We start from the raw sequence: 25,467 nt of genomic DNA, 5'->3' as shown, positions 1-25,467 counted from the left end.
TATAACATACACAAGTGATAGCATGCTATATATAACATACACAAGTGATAGCATGCTATAACATACACAAGTGATAGCATGCTATATATAACATACACAAGTGATAGCATGATCTAACATACACAAGTGATAGCATGCTATAGCAGTCAAACAAGGTGAAAACAAAGCATGTACAGATTCTATGGAAGATAAAAGAGTATCTTATCAGCTTATTGTTAATGCAATTGGTCAGTTTCTCAGAAATTAATAGTAAAGTGTTATGTTATATAATACACCATAGTAGTACTTATTCTATTTTAAATTTAAACACTTTTTTAAAGGAATCTATGGTTAACAACCTGCTCTTTCTCGGATTTCTCATCTTTATCAGATGATTTATCTTCACCCAAATCATCCTTTTTCAGCTGCTCATCTGATTTACCAGCTTTAGTTGCCTCCCTTTCACCATTAGAGTCCGTTGAATCAGAGTTATCTGCCTTAGATAAGAAATTTCAGGAGAAGAATGTGTTAGAAAAAACATGCTTTTATGTTCCAAATACCAACAAAAAACAAAATCTATCAGAAAAGAAATTGAAGTTTCATATAAATTGAGGGTTTTTGACCAAACTCAATTATGGTAATGATATTCCTGTTATATTTAACTTGGTTTTCAATCTAAATTATCATTACACCCTAAATAAAACTCAGATGTATACAACAAATATAAGTATACCTTAGGAAACTCAATCTGTACAGTGGTCTATAGTGTACCTGTACAGTGGTCTATAGTGTACCTGTACCATGGTGTATAGTGTACCTGTACAGTGGTCTATAGTGTTTCTGTACCATGGTCTATAGTGTACCTGTACAGTGGTCTATAGTGTACCTGTATAGTGGTCTATAGTGTACCTGTAGAGTGGTGTATAGTGTACCTGTACAGTGGCCTATAGTGTACCTGTAGAGTGGTCTATAGTGTACCTGTACAGTGGTCTATAGTATACCTGTACAGTGGTCTATAGTGTACCTGTACAGTGGTCTATAGTGTTTCTGTACCATGGTCTATAGTGTATATGTAGAGTGGTCTATAGTGTACCTGTACAGTGGTCTATAATATACCTGTACAGTGGTCTAGTGTACCTGTAGAGTGGTGTATAGTGTACCTGTAGAGTGGTCTATAGTGTACCTGTAGAGTGGTGTATAGTGTACCTGTACAGTGGTCTAGAGTGTACCTGTAGAGTGGTGTATAGTGTACCTGTAGAGTGGTGTATAGTGTACCTGTACATTGGTCTATAGTGTACCTGTAGAGTGGTGTATAGTGTAGCTGTACAGTGGTCTATAGTGTACCTGTACAGTGGTCTATAGTGTACCTGTACAGTGATCTATAGCATACATTTACAGTGGTATATAGGGTACCTGTACAGTGATCTATAGTGTACCTGTACAGTGGTCTAGAGTGTACCTGTAGAGTGGTGTATAGTGTACCTGTACAGTGGTCTACAGTGTACCTGTACAGTGGTCTATCGTGTACCTGTACAGTGGTCTATAGTGCACCTGTACAGTGGTCTATAATATACCTGTAGAGTGGTCTATAGTGTAACTGTACAGTGGTCTATAGTGTACCTGTCCAGTGGTCTATAGTATACCTGTACAGTGGTCTATGGTGTACCTGTACAGTGGTCTATAGTTTACCTGTACAGTGGTCTATAGTGTACCTGTAGAGAGGTGTATAGTGTACCTGTACATTGGTTTATAGTGTACCTGTACAGTGGTATATAGTGTACCTGTATAGTGGTCTATTGTGTACCTGTACAGTGGTCTATAGTGTTCCTGTACAGTGGTCTATAGTGTTTCTGTTCCATGGTCTATATTGTATATGTACAGTGGTCTATAGTGTACCTGTAGAGGGGTCTATAGTGTACCTGTACAGTGGACTATAGTATACCTGTACAGTGGTCTATGGTGTACCTGTACAGTGGTCTATAGTGTACCTGTACAGTGGTCTATAATATACCTGTAGAGTGGTCTATAGTGTACCTGTACAGTGGTCTATAGTGTACCTGTAGAGTGGTCTATAGTGTACCTGTACAGTGTTATATAGTGTAACTGTATCATGGTCTATAATGTTTCTGTACCATTAGCTATAGTATATATTTACAGTGGTATATAGTGTATCTGTACAGTGGTCTATTGTGTATCTGTAGAGTGGTCTATAGTGTAGCTGTACAGTGGTCTATAGCATACCTGTACAGTGGTATATAGTGTAGCTGTACAGTGGTCTATAGCATACATTTACTGTGATCTATAGTGTACCTGTACAGTGATCTATAGCATACCTGTACATTGGTCTATTGTGTACCTGTACAGTGGTCTATAGTATACCTGTACAGTGGTCTATAGTGTACCTGTACAGTGGTCTATAGTGTACCTGTACACCTCTACATAGTTACACAACCATTATGTGAAAGTTTCAACAAATTCTGCTGGACAATTGCAAAAGGGTGGAGCCTCCTTAACTTTTTTGGCAGAGCTAAAAGCATCAGGCTCTTTTACGTTTCAATATGGCATCATCAAAGTCTGTTTATAAGTAACAAAGTTGGTCAAAATTCTTAAGAGCTTGTTGTTTACACCACCTGCTTTTAAATGTATATTGTCTTTTAATCCTCCTTATCAAAATTCAATGCAACAAGTTAATGTTGTCTTATCGTTTATTTGGATGAAAGTGTGGGACTAAAACATTTTTTCTCTTTTCACCACTCACCACCGTAAAGTGAACACCGTATGATCTAAAACATCTGCTAACTTACCTCTGTGCCTGGATCTGTGTCTTCAACTTTAACATCTTTGTCAGCACTGGATCCAAATAATCCCCCTAGGGTACTACCAATCTCTGTAAACACATACAAAAGGTTAACTTAATAATCCCCCTATGGTACTACCAATCTCTGTTAACACATACAAAAGGTTAACTTAATAATCCCCCTAGGGTACTACAAATCTCTGTAAACACATACAAAAGGTTAACTTAATAATCCCCCTAGGGTACTACCAATCTCTGTAAACACATACAAAAGGTTAATTTGATAATCCCCCTAGTGTACTACCAATCTCTGTTAACACATACAAAAGGTTAACTTAATAATCGTCCTAGGGTACTAACAATCTCTGTTAACACATACAAAAAGTTAACTAAATAATCCCCCTAGGGTACTACCAATCTCTGTTAACACATACAAAAAGTTAACTTAATAAGACCCCTAGGGTACTACCAATCTCTGTTAACACAGACAAAAAGTTAACTTAATAATCCCCCTAGGGTACTACCAATCCCTGTTAACACATACAAAAAGTTAACGTAATAATCCCCCTAGGGTACTACCAATCCCTGTTAACACATACAAAAAGTTAACGTAATAAGCCCCCTAGGGTACTACCAATCTATGTTAACACATACAAAAAGTTAACTTAATAAGCCCCCTAGGGTACTACAAATCTCTGTTAACACATACAAAAAGTTAACGTAATAAGCCCCCTAGGGTACTACCAATCTATGTTAACACATACAAAAAGTTAACTTAATAAGCCCCCTAGGGTACTACCAATCTATGTTAACACATACAAAAAGTTAACTAAATAATCCCCCTAGGGTACTACCAATATCTGTCACATACAAAAAGTTAACTTTTTAATCTCCCTAGGGTACTACCAATCTCTGTTAACACAGACAAAAAGTTAACTTAATAATCCCCCTAGGGTACTACCAATCTCTGTCACATACAAAAAGTTAACTTTATAATCTCCCTAGGGTACTACCAATCTCTGTTGTCACATACAAAAAAAATCTTAATAAAATTGTTCTACACAAAAAAATCAGGGAATAAGGGTTTAAAATAATCAGCAAACTTAAATTGATAGCCTATAACTTGGTTTACATTGCTAATACCTATCCACCGTCACCAGCGTTATACATGACCACAAGCACTCTGGAAACTTAGATTTGAAAAATAGTCATCTTTCAGCATCAAAAACTTTGAAATATCTTAACAACATAAATCACATCAATTTCACAAATACTTAACTCTTATATCATGACAATTTTTCCGATGATTAGTTACAAATATTTAAACTCACAAGTTGAACAATTGCTTACTTGCTTGTGCCCAAATAACATTGCCTCTTAGTGCAAATTAACATGAAAAAGGATGGGTGCCATATTTGGTCATTTTACATCCCATCACCAATAAGCTTTTAGTTTTTCATGATAATACCTTTGGGTTAGACTTACATAAATTGCTAAATTTGAGAAAAAAACCTGCCTGACCCCTTAGGAGTTATAGGGGGTCACTAAGTGGGAGGGAGGTAATGATATGTTCCCGATTTAAGGTCTACAGATTTTTTTTGGAAAAATAAATACATTTTTGTGAACAATTATAAGGTTGAGGATCATAGGGAAAAGTTCTCAATAAAAGTAATTTTGCAAATATTTCCACATAATTATTGAGTCTCATTGGCTTAAGAATGTTCCAGATTAAAAGATTGAGATCACTTAATCTGTAATGAACGAGGGATTTAAAGATTTTTCTCTAGTTACCTCTATTAAGCCCTATCCTGCTGCACTTTGGGGAGCCAAATTCTACATTTAAACTGACAAAATATCAATATCCTGGGTTTCCAGGTTATCCATTTTTTTTTTTTACAAATTTGACACCTGGCCCCTGTCACACTGAATGTAGGTTGAGGTTATTTCTTTGATGAAACTTTGTACTATCCCACATGATATTGGCTAACAATCATCACCTGGCACTCTTCATAAAGACTTTGTTCAATTTTTTTTTTTTTACACATTTGACCCCTGTGACCTAAAAGTAGATAAAGGCCATTTACTGGAGGAAATTTTATACTGCTTTATCCATGCATGCTACTGGTAAAATATCTTTGAAGAAAGTTAATAGAACCACATCAAATCAAGATGCTGGCCAAATATTGTCACATTGTGTGTCTCAGTTATTCAGAGGTTGTTTAGGTCAAGGTCATCTAATTGAGTAAATTTCATAGCATCTACATTGCAGGTACTTCTTGGCCTAATATCATCACTCTGTGCCTCCTGGTTATTCAGAAAAAGGTATTTACTGGGCCACCTGGTTATTCAAGAGAAGATATTTGAAGGTTTTAACATATTTGACCCTTGTGATATTAAAAGTTGGTCAAGGTCATTTATTTGAGGAAAGGTTATAGCACTCCATCACAGGTACCATCTTATCAAATATCATGGCCCTAGGTTCTACAATTCTTAAGAAGGTATCATTCAAAGAAAAAGGTGACAGACGACATGGACATGGAAATCATGCCATACCTTAAGCTCACTGGTGCCAGGTGAGCTAATAAAAGGTGTGCTTAGTAGGGAATAAGTATGATAGCTGAACTATTAGGGACAAGAGGCGTGTTGAATGTATACATGCAGGAGACACTATGTCAAATTGCCATGTCAACTAGCACTGAATCACCCGGTTATTATTTTTCCTTGAAGTGATGTCTCTGTGATCTTATGCTTACTTTTCATCTATATACATATGTAATACTGTTTTTGCTTGATTCTATTATTTTTCTTTCTATTGATCATGCATTCCTCCTGAGTTGGGTACAGCTAGTCAGACTGAGAACAATCGTCCGGTTTGAATGCATCATTCACACAGTGAATTAAATAATTTGACATCTGTTTGCTCTTTTTCTTGCTAACGCTCAAATGAAAGATACCACAAAATTGAAGTCACATGAGCACAGAATCCAACCACTCATGCTCCAGATTTGCACTGACAATATTAGCTAATCATTTGAGTCACATCAATACAAAACTCAATCCACAATTACAGATCAAGCACTTAGGGACCTAGCCTGTATGCCTTCTGGATGTTAACCGGGATAGTACAAGGTGCACCTAGCCTGTATGCCTTCTGGATGTTAACAGGGATAGTACAAGGTGCACCTAGCCTGTATGACTTCTGGATGTTAACGGGGATAGAACAAGGTGCACCTAGCCTGTATGCCTTCTGGATGTTAACAGGGATAGAACAAGGTGCACCTAGCCTGTATGTCTTCTGAATGTTAACGGGGATAGTATAAGGTGCACCTATCCTGTATGCCTTCTGGATGTTAACGGGGATAGTACAAGGTGCACCTAGCCTGTATGCGTTCTGGATATTAACGGGGATAGTACAAGGTGCACCTAGCCTGTATGCCTTCTGGATATTAACAGGGATAGAACAAGGTGCACCTTGTCTGTATGCCTTCTGGATATTAACAGGGATAGAGCAAGGTGCACCTAGTCTGTATGCCTTCTGGATGTTAACGGGGATAGTACAAGGTGCACCTAGCCTATATGCCTTCTGGATGTTAACAGGGGTAGTACAAGGTGCACCTAGTCTGTATGCCTTCTGGCTGTTAACAGGGATAGAACAAGGTGCACCTAGCCTGTATGCCTTCTGGCTGTTAACAGGTATAGAACAAGGTGCACCTAGTCTGTATGTCTTCTGGATGTTAACGGGGATAGTCCAAGGTGCACCTAGCCTATATGCCTTCTGGATGTTAACAGGGGTAGTACAAGGAGCACCTAGTCTGTATGCCTTCTGGCTGTTAACGGGGATAGAACAAGGTGCCCCTAGCCTGTATGCCTTCTGGAAATTTACAGGGATAGCACAAGGGGCACCTAGCCTGTATGCCTTCTGGAAATTTACAGGGATAGCACAAGGCGCACCTAGCCTGTATGCCTTCTGTATGTTAACAGGGATAGCACAAGGTGCACCTAGCCTGTATGCCTTCTGGAAATTTACAGGGATAGCACAAGGTGCACCTAGCCTGTATGCCTTCTGGATGTTAACGGGGATAGTACAAGGTGCACCTAGCCTGTATGCCTTCTGGCTGTTAACAGGGATAGAACAAGGTGCACCTAGTCTGTATGCCTTCTGGATGTTAACGGGGATAGTACAAGGTGCCCCTAGCCTGTATGCCTTCTGGATGTTAACGGGGATAGCACAAGGTGCACCTAGCCTGTATGCCTTCTGGCTGTTAACAGGGATAGAACAAGGTGCACCTAGCCTGTATGCCTTCTGGATATTAACAGGGATAGCACAAGGAGCACCTAGTCTGTATGCCTTCTGGATGTTAACGGGGATAGTACAAGGCGCACCTAGTCTGTATGCCTTCTGGATGTTAACAGGGATAGTACAAGGTGCACCTAGTCTGTATGACTTCTGGATGTTAACGGGGATAGCACAAGGTGCATTTATAGTAAGTTATCGTAAGAAAGTTTGATGGTCTAAATGAGGGTCCACTTTGCATGGAAATATAAACAACCTATTCTTGTTTTGATTACATTTTAATGATGTTATATTGTTAAAACATACCTGAAAAATAGATTTTGACTAATTAGCCATTAGAAATTGACAGCAGAAATAACTTTGTACGTTGAAATTTCTATTATAATGAGTTTTTTCAATGCTTAACAAAAACAAAGTTAGTGTGGAGGCTCACAAAGATATACCCCCCTAGTTTGTCCATTACCTTTGACCCTTTAACCTTGACCAAAGACTTCCAAAATCGAATCAGGTGTAGAACTTGATATTGACATACTATGGTATAAATTTGAAGTCATTATGTACAGGTTTTCATGAGATATCTTATACACAAACATTTTACTATGGACACACACACGTATGTATGCACACATGGACGGACACACTTACAGAATTATTACTATATACCCCCCACCCCACTACATGGGGGCATAAAAAGATCCCTGTTAAAGGGGAATAACTTACTGGACCATGTTGATTCCTCCTCTGGTGGCCCTTGTCTCTCAAATATAACCTCAGCCTACAACAATTTTTTTATTGAAAATATAACTGCAAGTTAAACATGTCATGAGTTTATTTTACTACACATGCAATACTGATTTACATTACAAAAGAGGCCCAATGGGCCTGCATCGCTCACCTGGTATTAATCTCACAATTATAACCTTAAAAGAGGATTAAAATAAGCCTACAGGCAAAATATCGGTGTCTTGACCTAAAGTCATGCAGGAAAACCTGTTAAAGAATTAAAACACATTTGACCTCTGTGACCTTGAAAGTCAAACATGGACATTAAGTTGAAAAAACGTATAAGCCCTTCATCCCAGAATGCAACTTGCCAAATATCACCACCTTATACCTTTTGTTTATTGAGAAGATGACTTTAAGTGATTTATGTACTGTGGACCAGATGTGACCAGGAAAGTGTGTCAAGGTCATTGACATCTACAAGCAATCACCCTGTACACTTTAGTTATTCAGAAGAAGTAGATTACAACATATTTGACCCCTGTGACCTTGAATATGGGCAAAGGTCATTCATTTGAACAAACTTTGTAGCCCTTTATCCCTGCATGCTACTGGCCAAATATCATCACCCTGGACCTTTTGGTAATTCAGAAGAAGTTGTTTAAAAGATTTTAATGACAATTGACCCCTGTAACCTTGAATATGGGCAAAGGTCATTCATTTGGACAAACTTGATAACCCTTCATCCCTGCATGCTACTGGCTAAATATCGTCACCTTGAAGCTTTTGGTTATTCAGATGAAGACGTTTAAATATTTCAACATTTTTGACCCCTTTGACCTTGAATATGTGCAAAGGTCATTCATTTGAACAAATTTGTTAGCCCTTTTCCCAAACATGCTACTGGCCAAATATAAACACCCTAGGCCTCTTGGTTATTTAGAAGAAGTTTTTTAAGATTTTAACAAAGTTGACCCCTGTGACCTTGAAAATGGGCAAAGGGCATTCATTGCAACAAACTTGGTAGCCCTTCATCCCAGCATGCTACTGGCCAAATATCATCAGCCTGGGTCTCTTGGTTATTCAGAAGAAGTTGTTTAAAGTAAAAAGTTGACGACGGACGGACAGACGGACGGACGTACACCATGGCATTAGCTCACTTTGCCCTTCGGGCCAGGTGAGCTAAATATATATTCATGGTAGCAGATGTTTTATTATCTGGCCCTGCCTGGTTTATGTAGAGGTAAATCTTAAGAATTCCGATGTTTGATTCAAGTGAGGCATGGCAATTAACTTATAAGGCCTATTGTGACATCACCCAGCGCAATTAAAACATAATGGCATATTTTTGTGTTACTTCTCTAAATTTTGTGATGTGTTAATTTACATACTAGATAATCCTATGATAACTACAATATAGGCCCCTCGTGACACAAGGGTCAATGTCAGTGCAGGTCAAATATTGAAACAAAAATCTTCTTTGCCAGCACTTTGATCTAATGGATCAGTTACACGCACCTTATCCATGTGGAGTATGCCACTCTCGTCCAGTCTGAAGTGAGCCTTGACACCCTTACTCTCAGCATCCTCAGCATGTTTACTGTAGGCTGTGTCCACACCAGTCACTGTGTATGTGGCCAGCACAGGACTGCCAAGTGATCTGAAATACAGTAACAGTTCAAAATGTCAGATGTAGCTGGCAAGTATCAGTCAGCAGCTTAGACAGTGTGTTTGCAAAGTGTGTAAAATCAGGCATAAATTACGAATCCTGACCTCCTTATATGGCAATCCTCTAACATTTGTAGGGTCAAAAGCCTTTCCTGGAGGTCATATTACAACATTATGGAGGTAAACTGAAACCCTGGTCGAGAGAGAAATGTCAAAAGCTAACTTAGGTAAGTCAGACAGAGAGGTGTAGGAGCTAACTTAGGTAAGTCAGAGTGGTGTAGGAGCTAAATTAGGTAAGTCAGAGTGGTGTATGAGCTAAATTATGTTAGTCAGTCAGAGAGGTGAAGGAGCTAACTTAGGTAAGTCAGACAAGGTGGTGAAGTGAGCTAACTTAGGTAAGTCAGACAGAGTGGTGAAGGAGCTAACTTAGGTAAGTCAGACAGAGTGGTGTAGTGAGCTAACTTAAGTAAGTCAGACAGAGAGGTGTAGTGAGCTAACTTAGGTAAGTCAGACAGAGTGGTGAAGTGAGCTAACTTAGGTAAGTCAGACAGAGAGGTGTAGTGAGCTTACTTAGGTAAGTCAGGCAGAGTGGTGTAGTGAGCTAACTTAGGTAGGTCAGGCAGAGTGGTGAAGTGAGCTAACTTAGGTAAGTCAGACAGAGTGGTGAAGGAGCTAACTTAGGTAAGTCATAGAGGTGAAGGAGCTAGCTTAAAACCTGACTTGTCCACAAATTACAGCATAGACCGTAATGTACTCACTTGACCTCTTCGTCAGAAAGGAAGGACAGATCACTATAGGTGACATTGAAGGTGAAGTCTTTGGTATGTTTGTTGAAAGTCATGACTTTTTTCTGTGGAAATGGATTCATACGACTAAATAAGGTCCTCTTCACAGTCTTAGGCTTGCCTGCACTGTCATCTTGTCCCACTGTCTGCTTGGCAAACTCAACCTGGACAGAGGTCAAATGCAAAATATATCAAACATGTTCTACAAATGAAAACAGTTCAGAATATATCATTTAATATTTGTTTCAGTAATTAAATAAAACTGAAATTCAGGCTATTTGATATAAACCCTACTCTAATATATAAACAAGAGATCCCAGAGGCATCTTGGCGCCCACCATTGTACCATCTTCATTGGTTCTATATCAGTTTGATCTCTTCTCTTCTTTTCTCTTATCTTATCTTATTAAAACAAGCTTTCGCTGTCAAATATCCAAGATGGCTGCTTGTCGGACATTTTGTTTATTCAAACCCTAATAAAATTGAACATGCACAATTAGAGACTAAAGGAACCTAAATATGAAATTAGGGGGAAATCCCTTAAAAACCTTCCTGAGAAACAGCTATAACACTCATTCACTTTCAAAATCCAAGATGGACTGCATTCGTCTTTTTATGCCCAACATTTGTATATATAGTTTTGGGGTGGGGATCTCAACAGTTTTAAAGTTATGGCCCAGGGACTATGTCTCCAAGGGTGGGGCCAGACCCTATGGCCATCCTTGAAGCAAATGTGAATTCTTCTCTTTATACTCAGCAATTGTATACCATGGTTATATGGTGGGGATCTCAACCATTTCCAAGTAATACACTTTTTTTGGCCCCACCCCTTAGCCGGGGGGGCAGCCCCACCATTTGTACAATTTTGAATCCCTGCCTCCCATGAATGCTACCGAGCAAATATGATCAATATCCATGGCATAGTTCTACACAAGAAGTTGTTTATAGCAATATAGCCAAATTGCCCCCTTTTTGGCCCCGCCCCTTAGCCACCTGGGGGGTCAACCCCATCATTTGTACAATTTTGAATCCTCACCACCTAGGGATGATTCCAGTCAAATTTAGTTGAATTCCAATCAGTGGTTAAGAAGAAGAAGTCGTTAAAAGAAATTGTTGACGTACGGACGGACGGAAGAAATGGTATGGCATAAGCTCCTCAGCCCCCTGGGGGGTCAGCCCCACCATTTGTACAATTTTGAATCCCTAACACCTAGGGATGATTCCATTCAAATTTAGTTGAATTCCAATCAGTGGTTTAAAGAAATTGTTGACGTACGGACGGACGGACGGACGGACGGAAGAAATGGTATGGCATAAGCTCACCTTGGTCCTTCGGACCAGGTGAGCTAATCAACTTGGTAGCCCTTCATCCTAGCATGCTACTGGCCAAATATCATCATCCTGTGCCTTTTAGTTATTTGAAAGAGGTTGTTTAAAGATTTTTGTTAGACAATTGACCCCTTTGACCTTGAATATGAGTAAAGGTCATTCATTTGATCAAACTTGGTAGCCCTTTATCCAAGCATACTACTGGCCAAATATCATCACCTTCGGCCTTCTGGTTATTCAGAAGAAGTTGTTTGTAAAGGTTTTTGTTAGACAATTGACCCCTGTGACCTTGAACAAACTTTGTAGCCCTTCATCCAAGCATGCTACTGGCCAAATATCATCATCCTGGGCCTTCTGGTTATTCAGAAGAAATTGTTCAAAGTTTTTAACATATTTGACCCCTTTGACCTTGAATATGAGTGAAGGTCATTTATTTGAACAAACTTTGTAGCCCTTCATCCTAGTTTGCTTCTGGCCAAATATCATCACCCTAGGCCTTTAATTTTGGTTATTAAGAAGAAGTTGTTTAAAGAAAAATCTTGACACCGTACGGACAGACGGATAACGGAGGCTGCACCACGGCATAAGCTCACTTAGCCCTTCAGGCCAGGTGAGCTAAAAACCTAATATTGTTTAAAAGAATATACTCTTTGCCTAAGAATTGGTAGGTTATAATGTTTGGAATGAGAGAAAAGAAAGTGGGCATTTATGTCAGCTATGAGCACATCTAGTCGATCAAAATGAATTTTGATATTTTCATGGAGTTTCAAGTTTTGTAACTTGGTGTGTTGTTTATGATGTAGCACTAGGCCTGCAACATCGAAATACAGTATAATTCTGTGTGGCAAAGCAAAGTCAAATATGAAAGTGGTTGATGAAAATTGTTACAATTTGAATAATCCAAAAAGGAATTTGTTTGACCAGCATTTAGACCAAAAAGACCAAGTGAGCTAGAATTAGAGAACTTGGGTTTTATTTTAAATTTTGCAGTACCGAATATTATGACCTATGCGTTTGAAAAATGACCCACTTTTTTCTTACTTGATGAGCCATATGACCCATGGTGATAAAATCATTTGAAGCCCTGACCACAGACAATAATTCATTACATGCGGATAATAAAAGCTTACACAAAAAAGTGTTGACACATTTAATACAAATTTTTTTGGGTCTGTGTATAGGAATTGAATTGATTTTTTTCATGTACATTGCGGCAATGAATAGCAGTAGCTGATCTACATGTCCCCTGAGGAGCGTTAACGTGCTCCACAGGATATGTAGATCAGCTACTGCTATTCATTGCCGCAATGTACATGAAAAACAAGAGGCCCAGAGTGCCTGTATTGCTCATCTGAATATTTAAGCAGTCATAGCAAAAAATTCTCATTAAATATTATATTGTATTACAAATATTTCACTCGCAAACTTTGTCAACTCCATCAGTTGAAACTACCAGTCAAATATTATTATATGATTCTATGCTTTTTGGTTCTTCTTCAGAAGTTGTTTGAAGTGTTTGACATATTTTTCCCGGTGACCTTGTAAGTAGGTCAAGGTAAATTTCCTTCTCAAACTTTGTTGGCTCTATCCCAAAAAGCTACCAGCCAAATCTTATGAATCCATTCCTTTTGGTTCTTCAGAACAAGTCGTTTAAAATGTTGTTGACCTCTGTGACCTTTAAAGTAGGTTGAGGTCATTTTCATTTGCAAACCTTGGTGAGCTCTATCCCAAGAAGCCAAATATTATGATTCTATGCCTTTCGATTATTTGGAAGAAGTCATTTGAAGCATTTGACATATTTGACCGCTGAGCCCCTAAAAGTAGGTTAAGGTCATTTACATTAGCAAACTTTCTCATGCTAATGAAGTTACCAGCCAATTATTAAGATTCTATACCGTTCAGTTCCTCCTCCGAAGTCATTTGAAGGGTTTGACTTATTTGACACCTGTAACCTTGAACAAAATTCAAAGTAATTTTCACTCGCAAAATTTGCCAGGATCCAACCCAAGGAGCTACCAGCCAAATATTAAGATTCTATACCTTTAAGTTCTTAGGAAGAAGTTGTTTGAAGAGGTCAAAGTCATTTTCATTCTCAAACTTTGTTCGGCTCAATCCCAGGAAGCACCAGCCAAGTATGAAGATTATGTACCTTTGAATTCTTCAGAAGAAGTCGTTTGAACAGTTGTTGGAAGCTAACAGCGAAATATTACGATTCTATGCCTCCAGTTCTTCAGAAGAAGTAGTTTGACACATTTGACCCATGTGACCTTGAAAGTCAGTCAAGGTCATTTTCATTTGCAAAGTTTGTTGGGCTCTTTCCCAGGGAGCTACCAGCTAAATTTGAAGTTTATATACCTTTCAGTTCTTCAGAAGTCATTTGAATATTTTGACACATTTGACCCCTGTGACCTAGGCCTGTCCGTTCTTCAGAAGATGTTGTTAAAGAAAAAGTTGACGGACCACGGAAGGATGACGGATGCCACACCATGGCATAAGCTTACTAAACATCCATTCAATTCATATATTTACGTTACGATGATCTACAACAGAGGGCCTTATCGCTCACCTGGTAATGTTAGCAAAATTGAAGTTGAAATGGCCATATGTTGCTGGTAATGTATAACATGGTTAGTCAGGGGTTGTATTTATATGCAATTGGACAAAATCCTGTCATTTCTACAGAAGAAGAAGGATTTTGAAGAATTTGCTATGTTTCCCCTATTAGGCCCCGCCCGTCTGCCCTGAAGGGTGACCGTCAGACCAACCATTTATACAAAATTAATTCCCCTTCCCCATATGATGCTACTGTTCAAATTTGGTCAAAATATATTCTTCCCAACGGAAGAAGGATATTATATAAACTATTCCTCTATATCCCTATTTGGCCTCACCTCTCTGACCAATGAGGGTTCAGACCAACCATTTATTACAATTTGGTTCCCCTTTTCCCAAGGGTGCTTAATACCAAATTTGAACAAAATTCTGTCATTCCTACAGAAGAAGGATTTTGAAGAATTTGCTGTTTCCCCTATTGGGCCCCACCCCTCTGCCCTGAAGGGTGACCGTCAGAACAATCGTTTATACAAAATTAAGTCCCCTTCACCCAAGGATACTTCAGACCAATTATTGACAGAAGGAAAAGAATTTTAAAGAATTTGCTCAATTACCCCTATTGGGGCCCACCCCTCAGGCCCCAGGGGGGGGTCAGACCCACCATTTATTCAAGTTGATTCTGCTTCACCCAAGGGTGCTTCATACCAAATTTGGACAAAATCATGTCAATCCTACAGAAGAAGGATTTTGAAGAATTTGCTATGTTGACCCTATTGGGCCCTGTTCCTCTGCCCCTAAAAGGGGCCACACTCACTGTTTATACAAAATTGAGTCTCTTTTGCCCAAGGATGCTCCAGACCAAATTGGGATAAAATTCCTTCAATCCTACGGTAGAAGAAGGATTTTAAAGGTTTTATCTCTATTTTCCCTACAAGGCCATGTCCCTCTGCCCCAGGGGCACACCCACCTTTTATACAAAATTGAGTCCCCTTGGCCAAAGGATGCTCCAGACAAATTCAGGATAAAATCCGTAAATCCCTACAGTAGAAGAAGGGTTTCAAATGTTTTATTCTATTTTCCCTATTGGGCCCCGCTCCTCTGCCCCCGGGTGGGCCTTACCCACGTTTTATACAAAATTGAATCTCCTTGGCCCAAGGATGCTCCAGGCTAAATTAGGATAAAATCCCTTAATCGACACGTTAGAAGAAGGATTTTAAAGGTTTTACCTCTATTTCCTGTATTGGCCGCTCCTCTGCCCCAAGTGGGGTCACACCCATCGTTTATACAAAATTGAGTTCCCTTGGCCCAAGAATGCTCCAGATTAAATTAGGATAAAATCCCTGAATAACCTACCATAGAAGAAGGATTTTAAATTCTTTACCTCTATTTTCACTTTTGGGCCCCACTTCTCTACCCCCACAGGGGCCACACCCACAGTTTATACAAAATAGAGTCCCCTTGGCTCAAGGATGTTCCAGTCTAAATAAGGATAAAATCCCTTAATGCCTATGGTAGTAGAAGGATTTTAAAGGTTTTACCTCTATTTCCCCCTATTGGGCCCCGCTCCTCTGCCCCAGGGGCACACCCACCTTTCATACAAAATTGAGTCCCCTTGGCCAAAGGATGCTCCAGACAAAATCAGGATAAAATCCCTTAATTCCTATGGTAGAAGAAGAGTTTTAATGGTTTTACCTTTATTTTCTCTATTTGGCTCTGCCCCTCTTCCCCCAGGGGGGCCACACCCACCGTTTATACAAAATTGAGTCCCCCTGGCCCAAGGATACTCCAGACCAAATTTAGTCAAAATCTACTTGGCCGGTCAGGACAAGTAGCGTTTTAAAGGAAAAGTTGAAGGACGGACGCTGCGGTATGGCATAAGCTCACCATGGTCCTTCGGGCCAGGTGAGCTAAAAAAAGATTTGAAGGAAGCAACCCGCCAAATATGAAGTTTCTATACCTTTCAGTTCTTCAGAAAAAGTCGTTTGAAACAATGGACATATTTGACTGCTGTGACCTTGAAAGTAGGTCAAGGTCATTTTCATTCGCAAACTTTTTGGGCTCTACCCCAGGAATCCACTAGCCAAATATGAAGATTCTATACCTTTTGGTTCTTCGAAGAAGTCGTTTAAATTGTTTGACACATTTGACCGTTGTGACATTGAAAGTAGGTCAAGGTCATTTTCATTCTCAAACTTTGTTGGACTCTATCCCAGGAAGCCACCAGCTAAATTTGAAGATTCTATACCTTTTAGTTCTTCAGCAGAAGTCGACACATTTGATCCTGTGACCTTGAAAGTAGGTCAAGGTCATTTTCATCAGGCTCCTACTAACGAAGCTTTCAGTCAAATATCATGGTTCTATGCCTGTTTGTTCTTCATAAGAAGTTGTTTAAAGGAAAAGTTGACAGGACGACACTGCCGACGACTGATGGCAAAGGACGCCGAACCATGACATAAGCTAAAAACTAAATAATAATGATTATAATTCGAGATTCTTATATACTGCTCTACCACAGACCAGCTTGTAGGCCGTTTCAAAGCGGTTCATAGATAATCATCCTTAGTTATTGAGCCTTTGCAACCAGCCAATATCTTTCTCAACTCCCTGGGAAGTATACAGCTGGTTCTGCCATTTCGGCGCTCCAAGTTAGCATTCAACAATTCCAGCACTCTCTGACCAGGAACTCATTTACAGCTTAGTAGACTGGAACAAGCGAGCAAAGTATCTTGTTCAAACATACAACCTAGCGCCACGACGTGACTTGAACCCGCAACCCTTCGGTCATGAGCCCAGTGTCCTACCACTTAACTTCTGTGCCTCCACACTAATGTGTCTTAGTTAATCAAATGCCAGGGTAGCCATCTTGGATTTTTGTCAGTTTTATAGTTTGGAGTAGGTCTCTTCTGTGAATCTTGAAGAAAAGGTGAAAATAGCTCAGCTAATCAAAGGCAAGGAATGGCACAAAAAGTAAGTCATAAGGAACATTTGTACCAGCTTTGGAATCAACTATAATCTGTAAGTATTTTTACAGAGAAAATGAAAATGTTCTACAAACAGAAATTGGACCACAACATATGAAGACAGCTCAAAAGAATAATCAGGTGAGCAAACTATCAGATACGCTACTTTCAGTATACCTCACTCTTTTATCTGATATCAGATACGCTGTTTTCAGTATACCTCACTCTTTTATCCGATATCAGATACGCTGCTTTCAGTATACCTCACTCTTTTATCTGATATCAGATACGCTGCTTTCGGTATACCTCACTCTTTTATCTGATATCAGATACGCTGCTTCAGTAAACGTCACTCTTTAATCTGATATCAGATACGCTACTTTCAGTATTCCTCACTCTTTTATCTGATATCAGATACGCTGTTTTCAGTATACCTCACTCTTTTATCCGATATCAGATACGCTACTTTCAGTATACCTCACTCTTTTATCCGATATCCGATACGCTCCTTTCAGTATATCTCACTCTTTTATCCGATATCAGATACGCTACTTTCAGTAAACGTCACTCTTTAATCCGATATCAGATACGCTACTTTCAGTATACCTCACTCTTTTATCCGATATCAGATACGCTACTTTCAGTATACCTCACTCTTTTATCCGATATCAGATACGCTCCTTTCAGTATACCTCACTCTTTTATCCGATAGCAGACAGCTGCTTTCAGTATACCTCACTCTTTTATCTGCCATCCATAGTACTTACAGATATAGGAAAAATTGTGCCTTCCTTGATTCCAAATGTCTTGACTTTGAAGCCTTTGCCAAGGTGAGCAGCTTGATACACGGCACCCAAGGCGGCAGCCTCATCACTGTTGATGCTTTTACCCAGCTCCTGCCTACAAACATAAACACAGCCTCATCACTGTTGATGCTTTTACCCAGCTCCTGCATACAAACATAAAAAATGTCTTGACTTTGAAGCCTTTGCCAAGGTGAGCAGCTTGATACACGGCACCCAAGGCGGCAGCCTCATCACTGTTCATGCTTTTACCCAGCTCCCTCCTACAAACATAAACACAGCCTCATCAACGTTGATGCTTTTACCCAGCTCCTGCATACAAACATAAACACAGCCTCATCACTGTTGATGCTTTTACCCAACTCCTGCCTACAAACATAAACACAGGCTCATCACTGTTGATGCTTTTACCCAGCTCCTGCATACAAACATTAACACAGCCTCATCACTGTTGATGCTTTTACCCAGCTCCCTCCTACAAACATAAACACAGCCTCATCACTATTGATGTTTTTACCCAGCTCCCTCCTACAAACATAAACACAGCCTCATCACTATTGATGCTTTTACCCACCTCCTGCCTACAAACATAAACACAGGCTCATCACTGTTGATGCTTTTACCCAGCTCCTGCATACAAACATTAACACAGCCTCATCACTGTTGATGCTTTTACCCAGCTCCCTCCTACAAACATAAACACAGCCTCATCACTATTGATGTTTTTACCCAGCTCCCTCCTACAAACATAAACACAGCCTCATCACTATTGATGCTTTTACCCAGCTCCTGCCTACAAACATAAACACAGGCTCATCACTGTTGATGCTTTTACCCAGCTCCTGCATACAAACATTAACACAGCCTCATCACTGTTGATGCTTTTACCCAGCTCCCTCCTACAAACATAAACACAGCCTCATCACTATTGATGTTTTTACCCAGCTCCCTCCTACAAACATAAACACAGCCTCATCACTATTGATGCTTTTACCCAGCTCCTGCATACAAACATAAACACAGGCTCATCACTGTTGATGCTTTTACCCAGCTCCTGCATACAAACATTAACACAGCCTCATCACTGTTGATGCTTTTACCCAGCTCCCTCCTACAAACATAAACACAGCCTCATCACTATTGATGTTTTTACCCAGCTCCCTCCTACAAACATAAACACAGCCTCATCACTATTGATGCTTTTACCCAGCTCCCTCCTACAAACATTAACACAGCCTCATCACTGTTGATGCTTTTACCCAGCTCCCTCCTACAAACATAAACACAGCCTCATCACTATTGATGTTTTTACCCACCTCCCTCCTACAAACATAAACACAGCCTCATCACTATTGATGCTTTTACCCAGCTCCTGCCTACAAACATAAACAGGTAACCGTCCACACATCTACTCAAATCTTAGTCTGATAAATACTTACCAATGTCTCAAAACAACTTTGTTGTGATAGAAATATCTTTGAAAGTGAATGAAGATGGATTAACCTTCATCATGATAATTTAGAAGAGGTCAATGAAAGAGCAAAGTTGACACCAAAAGGATGACTGAAGCCGTGTTGTACACAACAACCTTTGGTACCGATTATGTATAAAATGTTGTATATATTTGTTTAGGTAAGTAGTACTCTGGAAAATAGTACACAAGAATAACAGAACAACAGGCTCTGGGGCCCTGTATTACTCACCTGGATGTATTTATGCCAAATCTTTATTTTAAAGGTTGTATTGCAAATAAGTTTCCATTGATAGGGCCAGTCCCTAGGCTTATCCTGGTACGTAGTAGATAGGTGTATTTCCCTCATTATATTCAGCAAAAGTATATATTGCCATAGGGTGGGGATCTCAACTGTTTTAACTTGTGAACAAGAAACCAACTTCCTAGGACTATGGCCAGACCTCAAGGTTAATTCTAATGGCATGATTGTGTTCGTCTCTTTATGCCCAGCAACATATATATATGGTTATTCAGTTGGAATATATGGTTATACAGTTGGAATATTAACTGTTTCAAAGTTATGACCCAGGGACTACATATTTGAGGTTGGGCCCAGACCCAAAGGTCAACCTTATAGCATAAATGTAACGGTACTATGACAGATGAAAAATTGTGGCGAGCAAGATCAGAAGAGTAAGAAGAAGGTAATTAAAAAGAGATTGTAATTGATAACAAAGGAGATGACCTGGACACACATGGTGGTAGGAACTCAAAGGGAATGGAGTGTGTGGGAATGTCTGTGTGAAGGGTTGGAGGACAATGGTGTGTGGTGGATGTAAGGTCCTTTTAGTATAATGCATTGATAAGTTAATCGTGGTCCATAGACAGGGATATGGTCATCAAAAGACTTCTAAAAGAGAAATGTAGCCCCGCCTCCTAGGGATGGAATTAGCCAATAGAATTAGAAGATCTAGATAAGTAGAAGTAGTGTTAGATTGTCTTTATAATAGGGAGAGATCTAAGGTTGACAAAGTAGAAGGGGAGAGCTGAAGGAGGGAGTCCAAGGACAGAGTCAGGTATAGACAGAGATAGAATTACAGAGAGATCTTGGGAAGTGAGATGAAGAGAACTAAAGGAGAAAGAATGGAGATGGAAACCGAAGGGAATGGATTGAACAATTAAGTTTCCATGTATAAGATATGAAGCTTAAGTTGGACTTAAATAAAGGAAGTGGAACTGACATAATGTGTCATCATTAGTAACCTAAAATTCCCAAGTTACCTAGGGTCCCAAGTAATAACAAATCAGACCCTAGTGATAACAAATCAGACCCTAGTGATAACAATCGACCGGTGATAGTACCATAAAGCATGAGTATTGAGCCGCTACGCATCACCATTGGACCGTTACTCATTGAGAGGTATATAACATCACCATTTGACCGTTACTCATTGAGAGGTATAACATCACCATTTGACCGTTCCTCATTGAGAGGTATATAACATCACCATTGGACCGTTACCCATTGAGAGGTATATAACAACACAATATACGACTGATAACAAATCAGACCCTAGTGATAACAAATCAGACCCTAGTGATAACAATCGACCGGTGATAGTACCATAAAGCATGAGTACTGAGCCGCTACGCATCACCATTGGACCGTTACGCATTGAGAGGTATATAACATCACCATTTGACCATTACTCATTGAGAGGTATATAACATCACCATTGGACCGTTACTGATTGAGAGGTATATAACATCACCATTGGACCGTTACCCATTGAGAGGTATATAACAACACAATATACGACTGATAACAAATCAGACCCTAGTGATAACAAATCAGACCCTAGTGATAACAATCTACCGGTGATAGTACCATAAAGCATGAGTACTGAGCCGCTACGCATCACCATTGGACCGTTACGCATTGAGAGGTATATAACATCACCATTTGACCGTTACTCATTGAGAGGTATAACATCGCCATTTGACCGTTACTCATTGAGAGGTATAACATCGCCATTTGACCGTTACTCATTGAGAGGTATAACATCACCATTTGACCGTTACTCATTGAGAGGTATAACATCGCCATTTGACCGTTACTCATTGAGAGGTATAACATCGCCATTTGACCGTTACTCATTGAGAGGTATAACATCGCCATTTGACCGTTACTCATTGAGAGGTATATAACCTCACCATTTGACCGTTACTCATTGAGAGGTATAACATCACCATTTGACCGTTACTCATTGAGATGTATATAACATCACCATTTGACCGTTACTCATTGAGAGGAATATAACATCACCATTTGACCGTTACTCATTGAGAGGTATAACATCGCCATTTGACCGTTACTCATTGAGAGGTATAACATCGCCATTTGACCGTTACTCATTGAGAGGTATAACATCGCCATTTGACCGTTACTCATTGAGAGGTATAACATCACCATTTGACCGTTACTCATTGAGAGGTATAACATCACCATTTGACCGTTCCTCATTGAGAGGTATATAACATCACCATTGGACCGTTAGTCATTGAGAGGTATATAACATCACCATTGGACCGTTACTGATTGAGAGGTATATAACATCACCATTGGACCGTTACTCATTGAGAGGTATATAACAACACAATATACGACTGGAATATCAATATCAAGTTCTCACAAACTGATAACCTCTTCTCCCCTTTCCAAATAGACTAGGTTTTTATTGTTTCCTAGGATTGACAGGATTTACCTGTGGGGATGTGTACTACCTATAGATGTGAACATTAGACCACAATTACCAGTGTCTAATCATAACTAATGATGTCTATTTATTATCAAGGCTTCAATCTATGTATTGATTTTCAGGGGTGACTGACTATTACACCAAAATAAGAAAACACAGAAGTTCAGACAGTAGCTTTGTAATACCTACCTTTGCTGCATTGTTTTTGGCCATCAAATTTTAATGCTTGAATAAGTAAGCTATGTGAGAAGCTTTTATCAATAAACAACTTTTAGAGAAATATTTTTGCAACAGTAAGATCGATCGTAAGTGAGCAGACTGCACGTTGCAGCCATGTTGTTTTGATAACCTGAATAATCTTACGTAATCCGTGATGCAATGGCTTTTTAAACATGGATGAGGAGCGTTAATCATTTTGGAGCCAAAATTATAAATAGCACATGGTTTTCCCAGTTTGACAGTAACAATGAAATATTCTACTTTTACTGGATAATTTCAATAATTCAATTTGATAACTGTAGCACTATTTAAGTTAATATTGAGAACATCATTGTTCTGATTAAAAAACAATGCTAAAGTATATGCTAAAATGATCCATTTTCTTTAGTCAGACTATTTTATTTGTAGTTATTAAAAAATAGTTAAAAAATAAATACCATAGTGCATCAAAAAATTCCTGGGGAGAACACTGATACCTGTTTTTACGTGGTTATATTGGGTAGGGATCTCAAAGGTTGCCATGTTATGACTAAGTGTGTTTGGGTGGGGCCAAACCACAGGGTAAAGTCTAACCATCCTGGTAGCATATGTGTATTCATCCCTCTATAATTCAGCAATTTCGCATATATTGTTCTTTGAGGTGTACCTAACAAAATATCAAAATTTGAGAATAGTTTCCAGGCTATTTTCAAAAATACTCTTTGATGAAAGAGTTACCCCCCTTTGAAGTCAATAATTATTAAAAACAATATTTATTTGACCTTGGTTTTTGACCTCATGTTAAAAGGATTGTCCAACCAATTTATATATCATTACAGTGTATTGAGTGTTTGGTCATGTGATACCTGTCCGTCTCTTCCTTAAATCAATACAGCAAAAATATACATATTGTAAGTCCTAGACACAAGACTAGATCTGGTAAAGAATATATCAATGAGGTTTCCCTGTATACTTACCCTCCCAGGAACTTGCTGAGTATTGTCTGTACTTTGGGTGTCCTGGTCCCACCTCCAAACAGGATAATTTCTGTGAGTTCTGGCTGTGGAAGACACAGAAATTTTGATATACATTTTTGACTATAATTTGTTTCTTTCTTTTTGTTCCTGTGGTTGGGTAAAATTTAAGGCTTAGAATTGCAGACTCTCATTTAGTGTAAAACATATTATCATTTAAACAATGGTTCTCCCTAATTTTCTGTACGTAAGTATTAGTGACATGCATTTGAAGGTCTTCAACAGTTCAAGGTTTCAAGGTCAATGCCAAGGTAATTTTTACTACCTCAGTATTTCTAAAAATCTGTGAAACAATGACACTAATTTGAATGCAAGTGGAAGCATTCATGTCTTACTGACAATTTCTGTTTTTATAGTATTCTAGTATATGTATTTACTTTCAGAAAATTCTTCAACTAGTAATATTTTCTGAAAGCTACTAGACAAATAACCATACAACACTTTCTAAAAAAAAAAAATAGTGTAGTATACCAAAAATTAGCTGAAAGTCAACTTCAACTAAGTGTGCTGTGTCTGATGCCTGATTCTTACTAGTGTGACCTGGGACAGAAAATCACCTGCAACTAAGTGTGCTGTATCTGATGCCTGATACTTACCAGTGTGACCTGGGATGCTTTAAGGGCGTCTTCGATGGGTTTTGTGACTCTTTCCATCAGATCCAATGTCATTCCCTCCAGCTCGTCCCGTGAGACCTTGACCCTGAAATCTTCCTCATCTAGAAGTCCCTCAACCTGCAAAACACAAGAGTAAGGGACGAATTAGAGGACGCTTAAGCAGAAAAGTTAAAAACAAATTTTAACCCATGAGGTATATTGAAAAATTCTCTTTTAATATCTTATATTTCCTAAAATAAAACCAGTTTGACAAAAAAGTCATTGTTACTTTCTTTAGATAAATGCATCAAATGTTCCAAAACTTATCGCTGACACTACATTTTGGTAACTACACTTTTACTTTGCATTAAAAATTTCAATATTTATATTTTTCTTCACTTGAACTACAATGTCTACCTGTGCAAAATGGTCATTATTGGCGCTGAGGACTTTTTTGACTCGCTCTGCCTCCTTGAACAGTTTGGCCATGGCACGAGCATTCTGGTACACATCACTCTTGGTCTTCTTCGTTTTTGTGAAGGCCTTTGCCAAATGATCTTGCATCCTGAGCGTAATTTCAAGACCACCAAGGTTCCTGTCATAGCTATTTATCAAGAAAAGGAGGCAGGGTCATAAGGCAAGAATTCAAGTGGTCTGTATAGCTCATAAGAATTTTAAACAGGAGGCCCAGAGGGCCACTATTACTCACATAAATATTTAAGCATTTAACTAAAAAAAAAAAAGGAAAAAAAAAAGGAATTTAGTTAGGATTCAGATATATATAGAGACCCTTGAAAAAGTATAAGGCCAAGACTGGTATCTAATTAATTTTGTGAAAAATGAAATGGTTCAGACCAAATCTAGGGTGAGGGTACCCAAAATGGAACACTTTTGATATATTTATCATGCAGTATTTTTTATTTTGGAATAAAAGTGAATTTTATGTATTCTGAATCAAGATTTATATAGTTTTATGCAATTTGAGCAAGTTTCATCTGCCTACCTTTTAAACATTGCTCATGAACTCAATTGAAATATTCAAAAAATGGGGGGAAAAATCCCAGCAAACTGTGCGACAACATAAATATCCTATCATATTTCTAAATAAGGAAAACTAAATAAAAGACTAAAATTTGTCAGAAATTGTCAAAACATTTTTGAAAAGAAGAACACTATCCCAAGCTTGCCTGGCCAGAACAACTTTTACAGGACATTCAATCAGACAACTATCCCAAGCTTGCCTGAACAGAAAGAACAATTCTTACAGGACATTCAATCAGACAACTATTCCAAGCTTGCCTGACCAGAACAACTCTTACAGGACATTCAATCAGACAACTATCCCAAGCTTGCCTGGCCAGAACAGCTTTTACAGGTCATTCAATCAGATAACTATCCCAAGCTTGCCTGGCCAGAACAACTTTTACAGGACATTCGATCAGATAACTATCACAAGCTTGCCCCTGACCAGAACAACTTTTACAGGACATTCGATCAGATAACTATCCCAAGCTTGCCTGACAAGAACAACTTTTACAG

The 25,467-nt window shown here is 38.9% G+C and overlaps 1 protein-coding gene across 1 annotated transcript in view; it reads right to left on the bottom strand.

The window, feature by feature from the left end:
* The window catches only part of LOC110461418 (hypoxia up-regulated protein 1-like), a 117,466-nt gene that overhangs the window by 51,947 nt on the left and 40,052 nt on the right, over positions 1-25,467 (bottom strand). The window contains exons 11-19 of the mRNA XM_021514861.1: positions 24,346-24,532; positions 23,932-24,066; positions 23,279-23,361; positions 17,856-17,988; positions 10,220-10,410; positions 9,312-9,453; positions 7,791-7,845; positions 2,784-2,866; positions 318-476 (exon numbers count right to left, since the gene is read on the bottom strand). Coding sequence (XP_021370536.1) covers positions 318-476; positions 2,784-2,866; positions 7,791-7,845; positions 9,312-9,453; positions 10,220-10,410; positions 17,856-17,988; positions 23,279-23,361; positions 23,932-24,066; positions 24,346-24,532 — 1,168 coding nt within the window. The remainder of the gene's footprint in view (positions 1-317; positions 477-2,783; positions 2,867-7,790; positions 7,846-9,311; positions 9,454-10,219; positions 10,411-17,855; positions 17,989-23,278; positions 23,362-23,931; positions 24,067-24,345; positions 24,533-25,467) is intronic.

Source organism: Mizuhopecten yessoensis, unplaced genomic scaffold (genome assembly GCF_002113885.1).
Source record: "Mizuhopecten yessoensis strain PY_sf001 unplaced genomic scaffold, ASM211388v2 scaffold10613, whole genome shotgun sequence".
NCBI classification, from domain to species: Eukaryota; Metazoa; Mollusca; class Bivalvia; order Pectinida; family Pectinidae; genus Mizuhopecten; species Mizuhopecten yessoensis.
The sequence above is the reverse complement of the archived record's forward strand: the minus strand, read 5'-3'. Positions and strand labels throughout refer to the sequence as shown.